General features: G+C 36.6%; 1 protein-coding gene and 1 long non-coding RNA gene across 4 annotated transcripts in view; one reads left to right on the top strand and one right to left on the bottom strand.

The window, feature by feature from the left end:
- Positions 1–18,722, top strand: part of gas7a (growth arrest-specific 7a) — a 132,765-nt gene that overhangs the window by 16,224 nt on the left and 97,819 nt on the right. The window contains exons 1-2 of one of the 3 annotated variants that reach the window (XM_005164379.6): positions 7,617–7,870; positions 9,522–9,584. In XM_005164379.6, coding sequence (XP_005164436.1) covers positions 7,856–7,870; positions 9,522–9,584 — 78 coding nt within the window. In that variant the 5' untranslated portion in view covers positions 7,617–7,855. 3 annotated transcript variants of the gene reach the window in all.
- Positions 864–5,374, bottom strand: LOC141381281 (uncharacterized). Its single transcript, XR_012401221.1, has 3 exons — positions 3,923–5,374; positions 1,552–3,336; positions 864–1,210 (listed from the first exon to the last, which is right to left on the bottom strand). It is a non-coding gene; the product is annotated as an uncharacterized lncRNA (long non-coding RNA).

Genomic DNA, 18,722 nt, shown 5'->3' on the forward strand with positions numbered 1-18,722 from the left:
ACATCACTTGTATATTCCTACATATAAGACTGTGTAATTGTCAATGTCCAGTGGGAGACATGCCATAGTATCCGCATCTGCACTGGACTGTCCAGGATTGTGTTTGATGTCAAATCTTAAATCTAAAAGTTTCCCAACAAACCTACTGCAATAAGTTTAGCTATACTCATGACATAGGTTAATGGGTTGTTTTTGGTATATAGGGGGACGTGAGGGGCATAGAACATGTGTGAACATTCTTGACTTGCACCCAATGTCTTTCAACTTGCCCCCTTGGTTTTGATTTAAATTGGCACCCAGGGATTGGTCCGTATGCAATTAAAAAGGTCAGTTAGACTAATGCTGGAGAACTAACATGCAAGGTAATAAGATGTTCCAGGGCTTTTTGAAGGATTGGTATCCAGTCCACAGGTGTGCGTGAGGCCATTTTTGGTCTTTTTCTATATCAAATTTCTCCAAGAAATGCATTTTAGCAGCTCTGTCATGAAAACGAATTCCTCATATGTGTGAACCTAGCAATGAAGCTCTTTCTGATTTTGATGAGGTTTCTTGGCACACTGCATTTCCAACAGACCCCTCTCCTTTTCCTAACTCTGCCAGCAGAGTGTTGTTTTCATCCAGTTACAAAAAATGGACTCTGGCTGATCAACAGTGGATAAAACAAGGCACTTGATCCAGGCCACTTTCCCAGACAGAATCACTGTGTCATAATTGCAACCCGATTACAGGCAGGCGTCCCTGTTGCACAGAAGCTTTGCCAGCATGACAGAAGCTGACTAGCAACACAGCTTTCTCAAGAGGTATTGAGATTGAATCAGACAAAAGATTGCTAAGAGTTAGAATGAGTCCAGCTGGCCGACCCAGGACCACTGCCTTCAAAACAGTAAACCCGAAAAGTGGCTGGCCAAGGGGATACCACACACAAGGAAAGGCACTATTATTGGCTTGCTGAGACTGCCATTTTCAAATCTGACTGTGATAATGACCCAGCCATCGAAAGGGAGAACATCCCCATTCACATGATGGACTTCCAGCTAATCCTTAATTAAACATGTCATTAAACATCTCACTCAGGGGTCTTACAGGTGTGTGCTGTAAGTATCTTCCCTTCCAGTCTCTATAAATCCTGCTTACCTGAGCTCCTGTGTCTAGCAGCACCAGGGTCATCAAGCTATTAAGATTGCTAGGGCTTTAGCTCCAATGAAGTTAGCTAAACGCCTGTTCTCCTGAGTAGGTAGGGGAAGGGTGGACTGAGGGAGAGCTTGCTCATTGGAGTCTTTCAGGGTTTGGGTCATTACTGCTAACTTAGTCTTTTTGATGTGTGAGCCCACTGTGTTGCACAGAGCCGTGTAGGGTAAGCCCACTTGGGACAGATGGTGAAACCTGGTCACTGATTGTCTCGCGGCAGGGACCGGCTCCAGTTTTCCTGGCGTTTGGGCTTCTTTAAGCAACCCACAACTCAGTGGCCTTCTTCACCACAGGTTAAGCAATGGAGACAAACAGAGTGCTTTCAAGGCTTTTAGTACAGCTGTATGACTTCTTCGGGTCTACTTGCCCCAGGCATTTGTGGCATGGCCCTGGTTGCTAGGCCCGATAGGCTTTCAACCATAGGCTTTCTGTCTAAATTCACTTTTTTTTTTACTGCTGTCATCTTGCACTGCAGCCACTTTGGCTTCTGTACCATTTATTTATAGCTACAAAGAATTACCCTTACAACATAGATGGAAACTTATAACTATTCCCCGCCAATTAAAACTGAAAATCTGTTTGGGCAGGGGAGATTGCGTTGTCATGGTTCCTGGATGCTGATTGGCTCAGGTAAAGTGGTCTGGTGTGTGCAAGTGCTTCGTCATAAAGAACAAGAGACAGAGGTTAGAATTGCATTTATTACCCACAACCTTTTTTACAAAAAACTACATACAATTTAATACAGGCTAAAACACATTGAAACCAAAAAGTTTAATGGGTGGTGCCAAATCTCTCTCTTTGTCATTGTTCATTCAGATTTGTTTGCAATTTCAATGATTTTCAGAACTTGTTTGCACCCTGCAGACATGCGATTCTCAAAGAAGCCCAATACTGTTTCTCAATTCTAAGTACGCAGAGAAGGAATCCATGAGGAATGAGATGCCGCATTCTTCCTGATCACGTGACCTTTAGGGTTTTAAATTGAAAATTATTTTTAACATTACAGCATTCATACAACAATTTATTTTTGCAAGACCGCTGAAGAACGCATATTGAGAAACAGACCAATTTTCATTTATGTAAAATGGCTAATTCTGTTAGCTACCTTCTTGTTGTCCAGCTAACTTCCAGTTCCGAGCATAGACATCTATTAAAAAACATTTTTGTTTAATATTACATTAGGTCAAATGTAAATAAAACACCTATTTTACCTATTTCCAGACTCCCCTCCCCCAACTGTCATGTTTACCAGTGAACAAACCACCAGATGTCGCTGGTAAACACTCACTAATGAAACTACAAATCTGCTAGTTAATGGACTTCAACTTCATACATGCTCTTCACCCACACACCTGCTTTCTTATTTAGCTTGATTTACATTCACACCTGAGGACTTTCAGAGACTGATTAACATACACTATTTAAGCCACTCATTCACTCCTTCAGTTTGCCGAGTCTTGTTTATCTGTAAGGTGACATTACAACGCGTTATCCTGGTCTTGTTTTCCTGTGTTTTGATCTTAGCTTTGTTTATCCAGTTCTCCTGTTTAGCCGCCTGCCTTCTGACCCCTCGCCTGTGTTTGATTACGATTCTGGATTGTCTTCATATATCTGTTTGCACCTGAATTGACCATCGATTGCCTGACTTTGAATAAACCTGCATTTGGATCCTACCTTCTGTTGTCAGTGTCACTCCCCAGCATTACACCAACCCCATAATTCCTGTAATTTATCCATAACCACGAATCAAGCAGAGTAATTTTTAAAGGCATATAATATTCAGATTTCTAAAATTACAATGGCTAATAGTTCAAATGAATAAAATTCAGATTGTTTCGGCATATTTTCAGCTTTTTTTTTTGTAAAACTGAAGATTTTTTTATTTTTTGAATTTATGTGTATGAGGAAATGTAAAATGTAAATGTGTAGAAATGTAAGTTGTTTGCCCTTTATTTGTGCTGCAAATCAAGTTTATCCACAACGCCACACACGTGCATTGGTCAACATCCTTTTATTGTTAACTGAGTTCTTAATCATTTCACTGTACAAATAGAAAAATACATTAAAAAGGGAATTGTATTTTCATTCTAGTGACGGTTATAATTTTTTAAACCATAAAATATTATTTAAGGGAGTTTGCTGAAGAGCCTTTTTAGGTCAAAGAGCCACATGTGGCTCATGAGCCATAGGTTCCCTATCACTGATCTAGAAATTCCTTCTGCTTTTGAAAGAAGAACTCTGGCCCTTAAGGAACAAACCATTAACAACCAAAATTTAAATTACTTTTTATCTTTTCACAAACAGGGTTAAAGTTTAAGTAAACTCTATCTTGTATTTTTTGGTAACACTTTACAATAAGGTTCATTAGTTAATGCATTTACTAACATGAACTAATCATGAACAACACATGTACAGCATTTATTAATCATAATTGAACATTTACTAATGCATTATTAAAATCCAAACTCATGCTTGTTAACATTAGTTAATGCACTGTGAGTTAACATGAAATAACAACTACTGTATTTTCATTAACTAATGGTAACTAACATGAACAAATACCGTAGTAAACGTATTGTTCATTGTTTGTTCATGTTAGTAAATGCATTAAGTAACATTAACTAATGAACCTTATTGTAAACTGTGACCTATTTTTTAAATGACAACATCTAAATAGTTGACATATTCTTTAACTGGCATACCCTTTACAGATAATAATAGAGAATTTTAAAACCAATATTTACTTTAATTTAGTGTGTACACAGTAGTCATGTCCTGCAGGGTGTGGAGCGGAATGTTGTGCTCAGTGGCGAATGTCTCTTTGATGTAACTCTACTCCACACCTGAAACCAACAGCGCAGAGCAAGAGACCGTGGAACCTCCCCAACGAAGTGTGATGGGCAGCAGGGTTTTTGTTTGGGTGCCTGGAGACAGAGGGGAAGTTCTTACCAAAAGGTCCAGAGTCATTGGCAAGCGCTGGCTTTTACTAGACAGACAGAGAAATGGTGGCCAGCTCTTCTGCAATACAAACACAAACTCAAACTGATATGGTGCTATCTCTCCAGGGGTGACAAAGTGACCACACCATCCTTATGACAAATTCGATGAGCTTGTCCAAGCCAGAGGGCGTGTCATGAGCATAGAGCTCATCCTAGATCTTAAGTCCTGGCTTGGCCAGTTGGCATTTCTGTGTGGAGTTTGCATGTTCTCCCCCTGTTCGTGTGAGTTTTCCATTGCGGTATAGGTGAATTGAATAAACTAAATTGGCCTTATTGTATGAGTGCATGTGAATGCAAGTGTATGGGTGTTTCCCAGTACTGAGTTGTGGCTGGAAGGGCATCCGCTGTGTAAAACATATGCTGGAATAGTTGCAGGTTTATTCCTCTGGGGTGACCCCTGATTAATAAAGGACTAAGCTAAAGGAAAAATAATTTTGTCTATGATTATGTTAGCTAACCTCGTTTCACAGTTCATTTACATCACACAGACAGTCCCAAATAAGCCTGAAGGAGCCATGATTAGTTCACCTTTCGAGTCTCCTAGTTTTTGACTCGTTCGTTCATCAAATGACAGCATGTTAAGAGAGAAGACTCAAACCTGATAGAAGACTCAAAAAAGAAACAAATCTTCTCCTCTGCTTCTACAAATGTGCACATGCGCAAATAAACGAATCACTCCCTGAAAGGACTGATCATTATCGAGTCATACAAAAGATTAGTTAAAAATGAACTAATCATTTAAGGACAACCCATCACTATTGACGTTACTTTGGATTCCGTTGTTGGGCCAATAGAATGAAACCCTACATGTAACTATGGAACTATTAAACTTGTTACTGCTAATTAGCTAATATGTGATGACCCCATTTCATCACCATTTTGAGACTAAATGGCCGGGTCTTTACATGATGCCAGAGTTTTCAAGGAGTCATCATTATGCCACACATTCCAACAGGATACATTCAGGATACACACAAAGTTTTTTTTTTTTTTTTAGTTCTTTTTAGTATATTTGTATTATACACTTCAATTATTATTGGCCACTACTTTGGTTACTTGCTGGGGTACAAAGGATATGCTTTTCTGCCCTATATGATGACACCCTGAACCTGTACTACAGACATGATTCAGCCTGACCCAGAATAACCCTCAATGACCCAAGCAGACCAAAAAGATGGCTAAGAGACAAAAAAAAAAAACAACATGTTTAATTAAATAGTTTGGACTGAAGCACTGTTCATTTCTTTATTTCCTGATATAAACTAATTTTATTTTTTTTACATTGCTTTATACACAACCTTTTAACATGTAACATATTTTCTTCTTATATGTTTCTCACATTAAGGGGATGCTCCGTTATTTCTATTTCAAGTTTTTCTTTTTTAATAGCTAGCGTTTTTGGTCACACTATATTTTGATGGTCCATTTGTTGAATTTAAGTTACATTGCATGTACATGCCCTACTAATTCTCATTAGATTATAAGTAGACTGTTGTTGGGGTTAGGGCTAGTGTAAGTTGACATGTTCTTGCAAAGCTTTTTATAGTCAGTTAATTGTCTGTTGAAGGAGCAGTATTAACATATTAAGCAGACATTCCACTAATATTCAAATAGACCATCAAAAAGATGTGTCAACGTGTTTTTCTTCATCTGCATGCAAATCAAAAAGCATAAAAGGCAACTAAAGGTATGTGACAACCACCACCAACAACTGTGACAGATTGTGTGGTTTAAGGTACAATAATTCAACCACTGATTAGCATTTATTAAGGGATAGAGCAGTATTTTGTTGGCCCACATCAGTCAGCATGTCTCAGCCTCCTTTCTATTAGCTACATGACAGAAAGAATATTCTAGAATTTTTAATACGTAGCTCCAGTATTCAAATAATACATTTTAGGAGAATGTTTTTGTAAACTAAGGCATTTTCTCTTTATTTCTTTCCTTCGATAATGCAGTTGTATTGATTTTTAAAAATATAATTGGCTTTAATTCCTCATAAGCCAGGATTAAAATCTCCAGCTCTGCCTCTGTAAAGTACGTTGCACTTTTTTCTCACCATGACTTTCTATTTTGAATCGTGAATTTGGAAATCCACTAAAAAAGCCTTCAGGTGTACATTATGCATTAACCCACAGTTATCTTCAGGCGGTTGATCAACTTTTTTTCAGGTATGTTGGAACTGACATACAGTAAGCAGGTTTTGGGTTATTAAACTTGGGGTTCAGGGTTTAGCAGATTATAAGTTAACCCAGCTTTCTGGAATAACCCCTGGTCTGTTTTCATCCGTGTTCACCATTCTTGCCGTTCATATAGAAAGCTTAAAAAACAACAAACAAAGGGGGATGGGCTAAGGGGTGACCAGGGCCATAATTATGGTCTCATTGTAGGCCACCCTTCCCATAATTGCATTTTTTTAAATAGAAAATTAACTCCTAAATTTTTGGTTATTATTTATACATTAATGGTTTGAACTGTTTTGAAGCACAGTTTTCTATCTTTTATCAAAACTGAGAGACAAGGAGTGCCCCTTATGCTGTTTCAGTATATGTTTGAGGTGACAAACGCAACAGACTATTTGAGACAGTGAAAATTTTCCAATTAAAGTTAAATGAACAACTGTTTCAACTTACTCATTTGTTTTCATGCTTTGGAGACATAACATAGATTTTGCTTTTACATCATAAGTCACCTATAGCTTTTGTCATGAGTGTTCAAAATGGTAAAAAATTTAAGTCCACCCTGAATGAGGCACAATTTTCAAAATGATGATCGCCGAAATTGAACTGCAATAGATACTTTGAAAGCTAATTACATGTGAGAAAGACGTTTCTAACTATGCTTCTAACCACAGCTCTAGAGGTGTAGTTGTTACCGCACAGGTTTGCAACAAAGTTTGGAAATGTTCGTTGGAATGACTAATTTGAGAAACACAAAATGAATGAACTATGTGTGTAACGACAAAACTAACAACCTTAGTTTGCTAATGATGGTTTTTGAAATAGCAACCCTGGATGAATAGCATTTTCATTATAATACACCATTTTAAAAAAATGAAATGCAAAAGTGTAAAAGGAACTGTAGATTTCTATTAAACTTAACATCCCCAGAGGATTCCCTTGGTTGTTTTCTTGTGTCTTATGGGATCCTTAAGGAATTAAAAACTTGAGTTTTAAGCACTATCCCACACCAATATTTGAACATCCGTGAGTGAAATCTTCAAAGTGAATGAAGAATCTTTTCAGTTCATGTTGCTGTAAATCAGGGGTGTTCCTGGAGGGCCGCTGCCCTGCATGGTTTAGTTTAGTTAGATCTGGGGCCATCTGTGCCAATCTGGGAACAGTAACAGTTAAAGTAGATGGTAAAGCAGGGCCAAGTAAAACCCTCCGTATGCCATGTGATCCACTATCAGCCAAACAAGGGCAGCTCATGTAATCAGCAAATGGGAGCGGCAAGGAGTAGGCCATATGGGCGACTCAGTTCTGGATCCTCGCAAGTGGTTGGAGTTTGATCTCAAGCCAGGATTGGGAAGGTGTTGAGTTTAAGCAGAGCTGGGAAGGGTTAGATGAAGAAGACGAGGGATGCTGGAAGAGTCCTGGGTGTAGAACCGTTACCGACCTGGCGAGTTGGGCAATGAATGAGACCATAGGTTGCAGGCCTGCACTGACATGTTCTGCCAGACGGTAAGACAGAATTGTTAAGTTGTGTATGTTCATTAGCTTCTTGCTGTAATGAGTGCCGTGGATTCTGTTTTTCTTCTACCAGCCATCTTTTTTATCTGATTGTGTACATAGATGTTTAGCACTTAATGCAAACGCATGTTTTATGCTAGTAGCCTACAGTTAAGCACAGTATTGAGGCAGTGTAGTTTGATGCATGCTGGGAGGTGTTTGCTTTTACACACAATAAGCACACAGCCTCAAACACCTGGTCTCACAAGGGTCGTGATGGAGAGTCTGCAGCTTTTACACACACTATCCTTGAACATACATACAGTATATCTCTCGAACACTGATTCAAAATGAATTCGGATGCCTTGAAGCATCAGCCAGTCTGAAGCATAAGCTCACATCAGCTTGCATGTACACACGCGCACACACACACACACACACACACACAAACACACTCAGAGACGGCGAGAAATGGCTTTGTTTTTCACAGGTCATGTGATTTGTCTCTTTTCACGCCGTGCTGTTGTTTGCAGCTTTACCTCCAATGATAATTAGCCCCATTTCACCCTCCTCCCTCTCTCTCCTCCTTCTCTCTGCTCAAACACAAAAATGCCGTCGAGAAGAAGGGAGTGTGGTGCTGCTTGAGGAAATCATTTATCTCTCGTTATCCTAATACCCCTTTCCTCTGCATTTAAAATAATAATAATATTTTTTATAAGTAGCAGTGTTTGCTAAGGCACGTATGACTATTATTATTGCTTTAGAGATCAGAACTACATTTGGCTCATACTTCAAATCATTCTGATTTTTTCAGGCTTTTTTGTTTCTTAAGCAACCTGGTGCACAGTCCAATGGCTGCAATATAATGCATTTCAATTCAAGGAGAAACCTGATTTTTAATCTAAGGAATATAGATATTGAGATATTGCTGAGATATTGCTAGATATTGCTGCGACTTGGGGGTGGGATCTGTTGACTTGTACCAGTAAGCAACTGCATAGCAACTATCCAGAACTCCCTAGCAACTGCATAACAACCACTAAGCGCCCATTCCTTTTCTTTGCAATCTATTAATTTCAAACAAATCTTCAAAAAATTTAATTAAATTCCTGTTAGTTTTATTTTTATAAGCATCACAAAACATATTTTTAAGATTATTTATTAATGTTATGTTTGTTTACTTCTATTTACTACTTCTAAAATTATAATGCAATAAAATCACCCTTTTTATTTTATTAGCATGAATCAAAATACAATATCAGTATGGTTTTTTATTAAATATTTTTGCTTGATTAACATTATTTATAAAGTAAACTATTATTATTATTATTATTATTATTATTATTATTATTACTGACCATGTGTCCTCCTAACTGTTGTTGAGGTCTTGTGTATATTACCTGCTCTCTCTTTCTTTCTGACTCTGTCATGCTTCCACGACCCCCTCCCCCTGAGCACCCGCCACCCCCACTTGCGCTCCCCTCTACACACACGCTCCACTCTGCATCACTCGCCACAGCAACAAAGCAGCAGTCAGAGTCAAGCACTGCCTGCAGAAAGAGTGAGATCGTCAAAGAAAGACAGGAGGCACGAAGCAATGGAGATGGAGGAAAGCTTTGATGCAGAGGGCAGTTTTGATGATCCCTCCTATCTGTCCCCCCAGAGTCCAGGGTCCACGTCCCCGGCCAGGAGGCAAAATAAGGAGATCAAGGAGACCAAAATCACTGTGAGTATTCTCAACCAGGCACACACACTCTCTGTACATTCTTAAATGCATCAGTCACACCATTGATTGGCTTTAATGGAAGCATCGATCAGAATGCAAGTTTTGCAGAACTGGCTCCTGGGATTTCCAATCAGCCGTTTAGCTGTTTCCCTAAAGTGTTTCGCAGATGTGAAACATCTGTTTAGCGTTTTTGTGCCACACTGAATGTGCATGTTTACTGAGTGATGTTCATGAAAGTTAATGTATGTGTTTGTGCACTTCTGAGAGCGTAAAGCTGGACTCTGACTAGTGGATTACATCACTGCTGTTTTGCAACACCGTGTTTTTAAAAGACTCATTCAAAAATTGAATTGATATTTTTTTAGAGCTATAATTCTGAAACTAGTGTTATTAATGACACCAGTGGCCTTTTAGGGAATTGCAACTAGCAACTCTTTGTACAAAAAAAGAGTTTTTTGTTTTTTTTCTTACACTTGTGTAGGTGTAAAATACAAAGGATTAAACATGAGTTAATGCACACAACAAAGTTCACTTTTATTATTTGAATTAGAAACCATTTTCATTAGTGTCACTGGTTGCAGTTTAACGAATGATAAAGAATCAACTTATTGGTTGTGCTCTCACTTCTGAGTGACTAAACATGACTCAAAACATATAATAAATTTATTTTTTGTTATTTGATTAGAAACAAAAAGTAACTGGAAAAACATTTGCAGCAAGAAAATAATGGCAAATATCCAGATGTGTAAACACTGCTGAGAGCACAATTAAAGGTGATAAAGCGGCGAATGTGGGGAAACATTTTGAGCAACATTGCTGTGCAATATTGCAGATTGATGTTGCATGGATATTTTCCTATTAGGAATGGGCAACAAATTTGTATCTGGATCTGGTTGTTCTAATTAGTAGCCCTTTGTCTAACCTAGCTGCCCATTGATAATACCATTGCCCAAAGTTGTCCCAAAGAAAACAGCCATTAAGAAAGTATCTGATCACACATTAAAATTATGTTATCAGGGTTTAATTATAAAGTGTATTTGAGAATATAGACTATATGTGACCGTGGACGACAAATACACCCGTTGCACAGGTATATTTTTGCCAGTATCTAAAAATAAATTGCATTGGTCAAAATTAATGATTTTTCCTTTTATGTTATTATTATTAATTATTGATTAACATTATTAATCTTTAGAACTAATTAAGATCATATTCCATGAGTTAAGATCATGTTCCATGTAAATATTTTGTAAACCTCTTACAGTAAATTGATTAAAACCCATTTTCTGTTTAGTAATATGTATTGCTAAGAACTTTAATTGGACAGCTGGTGATTTTCTCAATATTTTGCATAATATACAGTATGACCCTCAGATCCCAGATTTTCAAATAATTGGATCTTGGCCAAATTTTGTCCTGTCTTCATGAATCATACATTAATGGAAGGTTTATTCATTTAACTTTTATATGATGTATAAATGTTCATTTCCAAAAAATGTAGTCCAGGGTCACTAATAAACCTGGCTATGCCCCATGATGACATATTGACATTACAGTTCAGGCAGGGTCTTTCGGCATTGTGTTGAACACTGTAAGTAAATCTTGTAAAGGATGGAAGGAAGGCTCTTGAGAGCATAAAAATCACATGACTCTTTCGATTTACCTGGAAATCAATGTCCTTCCCATGAATTATTTTTTAGCCTTTCACTGAAATCAAAGAAAGTTAAGAATTTCATCTTTTAATAAAACCTTATCACACGTTGGTCATTTAAAATGGCAATTAATACATAAAAAATGTTTTTTTTTCCTATTACAGAACTCTCGAGAACTGTTTTGAATGGAAGTGGATAATATATTCATTTCGGTTTTCAACACTTTTTAAGAACCACTCTATGTTTATCATTCTTGCACATGCAAAGGCACACTTATACTTTCCCAAGAGACCACTTGCTATTCCAAAATACTCTTGACTAGCATCCAAGCACACCTTAAAAAAAACAAAAAGAGTATTTTGAATGCCAACACAAGCTGTGCATATTTTCTCTGCGCCATGGCTGATGCTTGACAGTGGGAATCGAAGCATGTATGCAGCACTCCGCAGATATACGATATTATGTATGCAATGTGAGTGCAGAGAGGTGGCTTTGCAGCTTTATTCGAACTTCTGCTGATCCAGCTTGGCTATACACTCACACAACTGATTCATTTTGGTTTAATGAAGCTCTCAATGAAGCTATCATGCTGCATTGCCTTCAGAAATGCATATACGCATAAAATATTGCACATAAGGTCAGATTCTGACTCAACTCTTACAGTAATTATGAATATGTTTTAACACATAGGTTTCTAGTATAAGGTCACATATGCATGTGTATTTGTAAAAATAGTGAATGCATTTGAATATATATGAAAAAAATATATCTAAATAGTTGTTTTTGAAATATATGTTGCATATATATTGAACATGGTTGGGCCGTTCAGCTGTATTATGTTTGTTGTATGCAATGTCTGTGTTATGTAACATATGGCATGAGAGATGTTTGGATATAGTAGCGTGTGTTTAAGGCAGTTGAGATGTCCGTCAGACAAGAGAGAAAGAGAGAGAGTCGCCCACCAGGGAGAGGAACTAGAGATCCGGGGAAGACATGGCTAGTCCAGTTTCCATGGTGACAAAGGCAATAGTACTGACTAATGAGTGATGAAATAAAAAAAGAAAAAAAAACAACAAAGAGTGAAAAAAGCGAGCGATATGGGGAGGAATGAAAGAAAGCTCTAATTCAATATGTTAATGTTAGTTTAGAAAGGCAACATGCCATAGATTTAGCGACTGTTATAGGTGGACTGTTTTAGTATTCATGTATGGTGTGCGTTAGTAAATGTGTCTCTTCATATATAAAGGAAATATGTTGGGTTTATTAAAACATAAAGAGTGTATAGAGCTCTAAATTAATGATTGTGAAGTAATGATTACCTCTAAATTAATGATTGTGTACCTGATACCTGATTGTGTGATCAGAGGGTTTTATTTTAATCTGTTTTTCATGTTAAAAAATATGACTGCTTTTCAAGTTACTAAAGACCACTTAGCAATAATTAAGTAAATTAATAACTGATCATTGTTTTGAGATAATTCATTAATTGTTGTTTATGAAAACTGGAAGCAATTTTTGAGTGCTTACTGTTTGAACACCACTTTTTTTTTGTGATATACATATTATGCCTTCAGTACGCTTTAAGAGATCAATAGATATAATTTGAATATATAACAATAAATATTTACTCAATATTTACTCACCCTTCATTTGTTTCAAACCTGTTTGAGTTTCTTTTTTTTCTGTTTAACAAAAATTAAGATATTTTGAAAGAAGCTGAAACCCTGTAACCACTGATTTACATAGTAGGAAAACAAATACTACTTAACAAAATGGTTTTAGATTTTCAGATTTTTCTGTTTCCAGTGTTTAACAGAAGAAAAAAACTCAAAGCGATTTTGAAAAAAGTAAAGAATAAGTAAACGTGACAGAATTTCCAATTTTTGGTAAGCTATGCCTATAATTGTGTGTGGCATGGGTGCTGGAAACATTTATCTGAAGTGTTGTTTAATATTACCATGATAGCATGGGTTTTTGCAGATTTTTTCAACTGCACATTAGGGCTGTGCGATTTGGGGAAAATCTAATTGTGACAGATAAAGCAATTTGGATATGACATGTGACTTTATTAATAGATGATGCTGGGCAACCAACAAAAAGAGCATTACAGTGGCTAGCAGCTTGTAGAACTAGCTTTTCGGTATCTGAGATGGATAGCATTCTTCATAACTTATATTTCTCGGAACAATATTTCACCAGATAAAAGATAGCAGTTTTTGTGACATTAGATATATGATTTTCTAAAGTTAAATTGCTGTCTTATATAACACCCAGATCTTTTATAGTAGAGCTAATACTAACTTTGTATCCCTCTAATTGCAGGTCGAGTTAAGAGATCTGCTGTGTACAAGATTTAGGCCTAATAAGTAATAATTCTGTTTTGTCAGTTTAAGAAAAGAAAATTGTTGGTCATCCAGTTTTTAACATCTTTAATACACTCAGTTTGCTTAGACAGTTCAGACGTCTCATTGGTTTAGCTGAAATATATAATTGAGTATCATCTGCATGACAGTGAAAGGTGATCCCATGTCTTCTAATAATGTCTCCCAGGGGTAGCATGTATATTGTAAACAGCAAAGGGCCCAAAACTGATCTACGAGGCACCCCATACTTTACCGGACTGACTTGTGAAAGCTGTCCATCAATATTCACAAACTGGTAATGGTCAGCTAAGTATGACTTAAACAATTGTAGAGCCTGTCCCTGGAAACCTGTAGAATTTAAGCGGTTCATGAGGATATTGTGGTCAATGGTGTCAAATGTAGCACTAAGATCCAGTTATACTAATAACGTGATGCACCCTTGGTCAGCAGCTAGGAGTAAATTGTTGGTTATTTTCACTAATGCGGTTTCTGTATTGTGATCCCTACTAAAAAAATACAGCTTAAACCAGCCTTTGCGTTAACGGGTCATCTCCCAGCCTGACCAGCTAAGACCAGGCTGGAAATGGCTGGAAACCAGTCTGGAAATGGCCAAAACCCCTCTAAAACCAGGCTGGTTGACCAGCTAAACCAGCTAACCAACCTAGGATGGATTAAGCTGGATTTTTCAGCAGGGATGAGGCCTAAAACCTGACTGAAACCCTTCAAAAACATTGTTCATCTGCAGAAAGGAGCATAATTGGGCAAAAACTACTTTTTCTACTATTTTAGACATAAATGGAATATTTGAAATAGGCCTATAATTTGCTAAGTTGCTGGGGTTGAGTCGTGGTTTCTTAATAATAGGCTTAATAACAGCTAGCTTGAAAGGATTTGGAATACGGGCTAAAGAGAAGATGATGTGGTTAATAAGAGGTTCTCATATTACCACTAGCAATTCTTTCAGTAATTTTGTTGGAATTGGGTCTAACATTCATGAAGCTGGTTTAGAACCATTAATAATTTTATCAAGCTCTTTCGGTTCTGTGATTTTGAAGCACTGAATTATTTTGATTCAGTGAAATGTTTAAAGGATCTGAAGTATAAGTCGGAGCAAAAACTTAAACATCTTCTATTTTCTGTCTGAAGCCTTCTATTTTATCACTGAAAAAAATCATGAGGTCATCACTACTGATTTGCGGTGGGACATTTTGTTCCAAAAACGACAGATTATTTGTTAATTTAGCAATGGTGTTGAATAAAAATCTAGGATTGTTATGATTATTTTTTATGGGTTTGCAGAGGTGCTCAGCCCTGGCAGATTTTAGAGCTCTCCTATAGCTGAACACACTGTCTTTTTGCGCAATTCTAAAGACCTCTAAATTAGTTTTTTTTCAACTTACGTTCCAGGGCACGGCTTGCTGTTTTGAGAGTGCAAGTATGACTGTTATACCATGGTGAAGTTTTATTCTCTCTAGTCTTTTTTAATTGGATGGGTGCCACAGTATTTAGTGTTTTAGTAAAGATAACATCCAAACTGCTGGTTACTATATCAAGGTCATTTGCGTTAGCGGGTGCTTTTCGAAATAGAAAAAAATCAGGTAAGTTATTTTTTTAACTCATCTTTAGTGGACAGAACGATATTTCTACCAGGGCGGTATATTTGTGCGGATTTGCTAATTTCAGGTAAACACAGCTTATATAGTTAGAAGTAGTGGTCTGTTCATCACTTTGTGGTATAATGTCTACATAAATTAACCTCAATTCCATGAGACAAATATAGATCTAATGTATGCTTTAAGTGATGGGTTGGACCAACAACATTTTGCTTTATACTAAGTGAATGTAGCAAATCTATAAACGCCAGCCCTAGTGTATCGTTAGCATCATCTATGTGGAAGTTAAAGTCTTCCACAATCAGTATTTTATCAGTTTTAATTAAAAAGTCAGAAATAAAATCAGAAAACTCTTTTAGAAAATTGACATAGGGTCCTAGGGTCTATATATGGTGAATAAAGCGAGAGATAACATAGGTTATTTCATAATATTCGGACGCATAACATTAACGACTACGACTAGTGGAGTCGTACTCGCACTGAAGGCAAAAGGGGCTAAGGGTAGGGTAGAAGGTTAGGAGTTTGAATAATAATAATCGGGCTGATGATGCATTTCCACAGGTATGTTTGCGTACAGGGCAGACAGCAATTTCAAATAAATCCAATGGACCTTATGTTTATTAGTCAAACTTAATGGAACTGAAAGCAGTGCAGAGAGAGCCAAGGGAGTAGCCGAGGCCTTAAAGGGAGTTTTTTGATTATATCAAGCAGAAAAAGCCAGGCAATGGATGTGAAAATGGCTATATGCTCAGTTAGTGATTTTCGGCTAATGGTAAAGTTCCAGTGAGAGGTTATTGTAACTATTAGCAATTTCATAAAGTTTCTATTACAGCAGCTGTTACGTAATTTAGGTGTAAAACAAGATGAAAGACAGGGATAATGCTAGCGGTGTCAGGGCAAGAGAAATTTATTCTTGGATTTTTGTCTGATCTGATATATACTGTATACCTATACTATAAATAGCTATAGTTATACTGTATATCTATCTATCTATCTATCTCTATATATATATTAGGGGTGTACGGTTCACAAAAATCACGGTTTGGTTCGATACGATACAGTGGTGACATGATTCGTTACGTTTTCGATACAGCAAAAAAAGAAAAAAGCCAGTGGATTTCTCAGATGTATTTTTTTTAATGTATTAAAACTAATATCATAAAAGTATGATCCTGTTTTTTTTTCTTTTCTTTAAACAGTGATAGAGCTATACTTCTGAGGTTTCTGCTTAGCAGCAAATAAAACAAATATTTCTTTATACTCAAAACCAAAAAGCTGCTTATAAAAATAAATATAATATTGTATTGTAATTTAGTTTTTAAATGGAACACAGTTTCAATCAATTTTTAAGTTATGTATATATGCGTGTGTGTCTGTGTGTCTGTGTGTGTGTATAGGGTAGTGAAGATCACTGATTTTATAAAGAATTCAGATCTAAACATTACGAGTTGTAATAGAAAGACTGTTCACATAAAGTGCTGTTGGCTGACTAAAAATTAAAAGTTTGTGTGTATATACCCCTTTGGACAAGGTAAGCTTTGAAATGAGGTTTTGAGTGATTGCTGAACTAGTGGATTTCTTGGCTGAAATCAATTATCTGTTGTGATCATTTGTTTATTTATTTATTTGTTTTAAACAGACCCCATTTTGAGAACCTGTGTTTATGTCTGTGTAATCGTTAATAATAGCATTTAATCTGTATAAAACAGCTTTAACACAATTGTAAAGTGCTGTCTGCTATGTGAAATAACATATATGCATTGTTGTGGTCAGCATGCTTGTTTTTACATTTTTGCCTTTAATGCTGAAGTTTTATCTGGTAATTTGCATTAGTATTAGGGAAAAAAAACAGGCTGGTTAGTCTGAAAAGTGGCATTGTTGCGATGCAGGCAGAAACATACTGGGACATTACTGGCACTTGAGACATAGTCACTATTACCTTCATAGCTTTCATCCTATGGCAGAAACAAGCTTTCACAAAGTATTTTATTATCATCCCTATTATTTGTATTTTGTTGAAATGCACCATTTAACATCACTCTACCTAAAAATATCAATAATACAAAGTGCCTTACCAAGAGTGTAATGCATATATGGATTTTTGTATACATTTGTAGATATTTTTAGCTCTATCTTGAAACACACAAGCAATTCGCCATGACAACCAGTGAGTTGGAGATGTGTTAAGTCCATAGCGTGAAGCTGTTGGATGTTTGAATGGCCAGCCTGGAAGCTTTTACCTTTCATCTCACCTTGAGTATTTATTGAGCATCACTTATGTGGATCCAAAAGCATGACAGTTTGACTGATTAACTCTCAGACATTCTCAGGCTCAATGCACTTTATTGCACTCGAAATAATAGCTAGCTGTCAACTGCTGGTCATAGTACCATGCTTGTAAACAACAAGACATTGTGAACCAGAAATATATGGAGGTTAGGTTTGTTTGTTAAAACGTTTTGCACTTATTTATTATGTCATGTGTTATTAGTATTGGACAAATAACGTTTTGCAATGGGGTGAAATGCCCTTACAGAAAAAGCAGTTTGTCGCTTAGCAACAGACTCCAACAGCACTTCAATCTTTGGATTAAAGCATGGATCTACTGTATGTTTGTATGGTGGAGTTAAACCTGCTGACCGCATTGGTGTTTTGCAGATTTATTTGTTTTTCTTGTCTGGTGATTTTGTGTCCCTCATGTGTACTGCATACTATCATTAGGAGTGTGATAGTTACGGCTGTTCAGCAGAAATGGTTGGTTTCCAGCAGTTGTGTTCATTATGGCATTAAAAGCGAGTGGGGCAGTGGGTTCATGGGCCAGTGCCAGACATGCGCTGGGCACAGTCATTTTGCTTACCCAAACAAAACTGCATATGCGTTTCACCTTTTCCTAAACCAGCACTCACAAGTGAATGAGAATACAGTTATATAGCCTACATGTTTGCCAGTGTTGTGGTTTGTTTCCACAAGCACATTTGCTTATCCAATCCTGTGTTATATGTTATATGGATTGTTCACAAAAAAAATAAAATAAATTTATTAATTCATCCTCCTATCAATGAAAAAAGATTTTTTTCACGTGGAATGGGGTCGATATAATAATTTCTTTTTTCTTTTTATCTGTTATTGGGTTGTTGAAGTCATCTTTTTTGGTTTACTTTGGTTTGTTGTTTACATTTATTTGATTGGTATTGTCATTTTTATTTTCAGTTGTTTTATTTGTTATCTTTACTTTATTTATTAAATTTGTTTTATTTTGCCTTTAGAATTTATTTATTTATTTATTGTATTTTATTTAATTCATTTTTACAAAGTTTTTGCTTTGTGTTATTGTCATGTTTGGGTCTCGGCCTGGTGAAGACAAGAGATGTAGGATCCAAGTGCAGCTTAATCCTTTATTAAAGAAAGTATTTGTCCAGGTAATCGTGGATACAAATAGGGAAAAAAAATAAGATTCAAACAGGGCAATCCAAAAAAATCATAGTCAAAACAGTCAAACAATGCATTGAT

Source organism: Danio rerio, chromosome 3 (genome assembly GCF_049306965.1).
Source record: "Danio rerio strain Tuebingen ecotype United States chromosome 3, GRCz12tu, whole genome shotgun sequence".
Classification (NCBI taxonomy): Eukaryota; Metazoa; Chordata; class Actinopteri; order Cypriniformes; family Danionidae; genus Danio; species Danio rerio.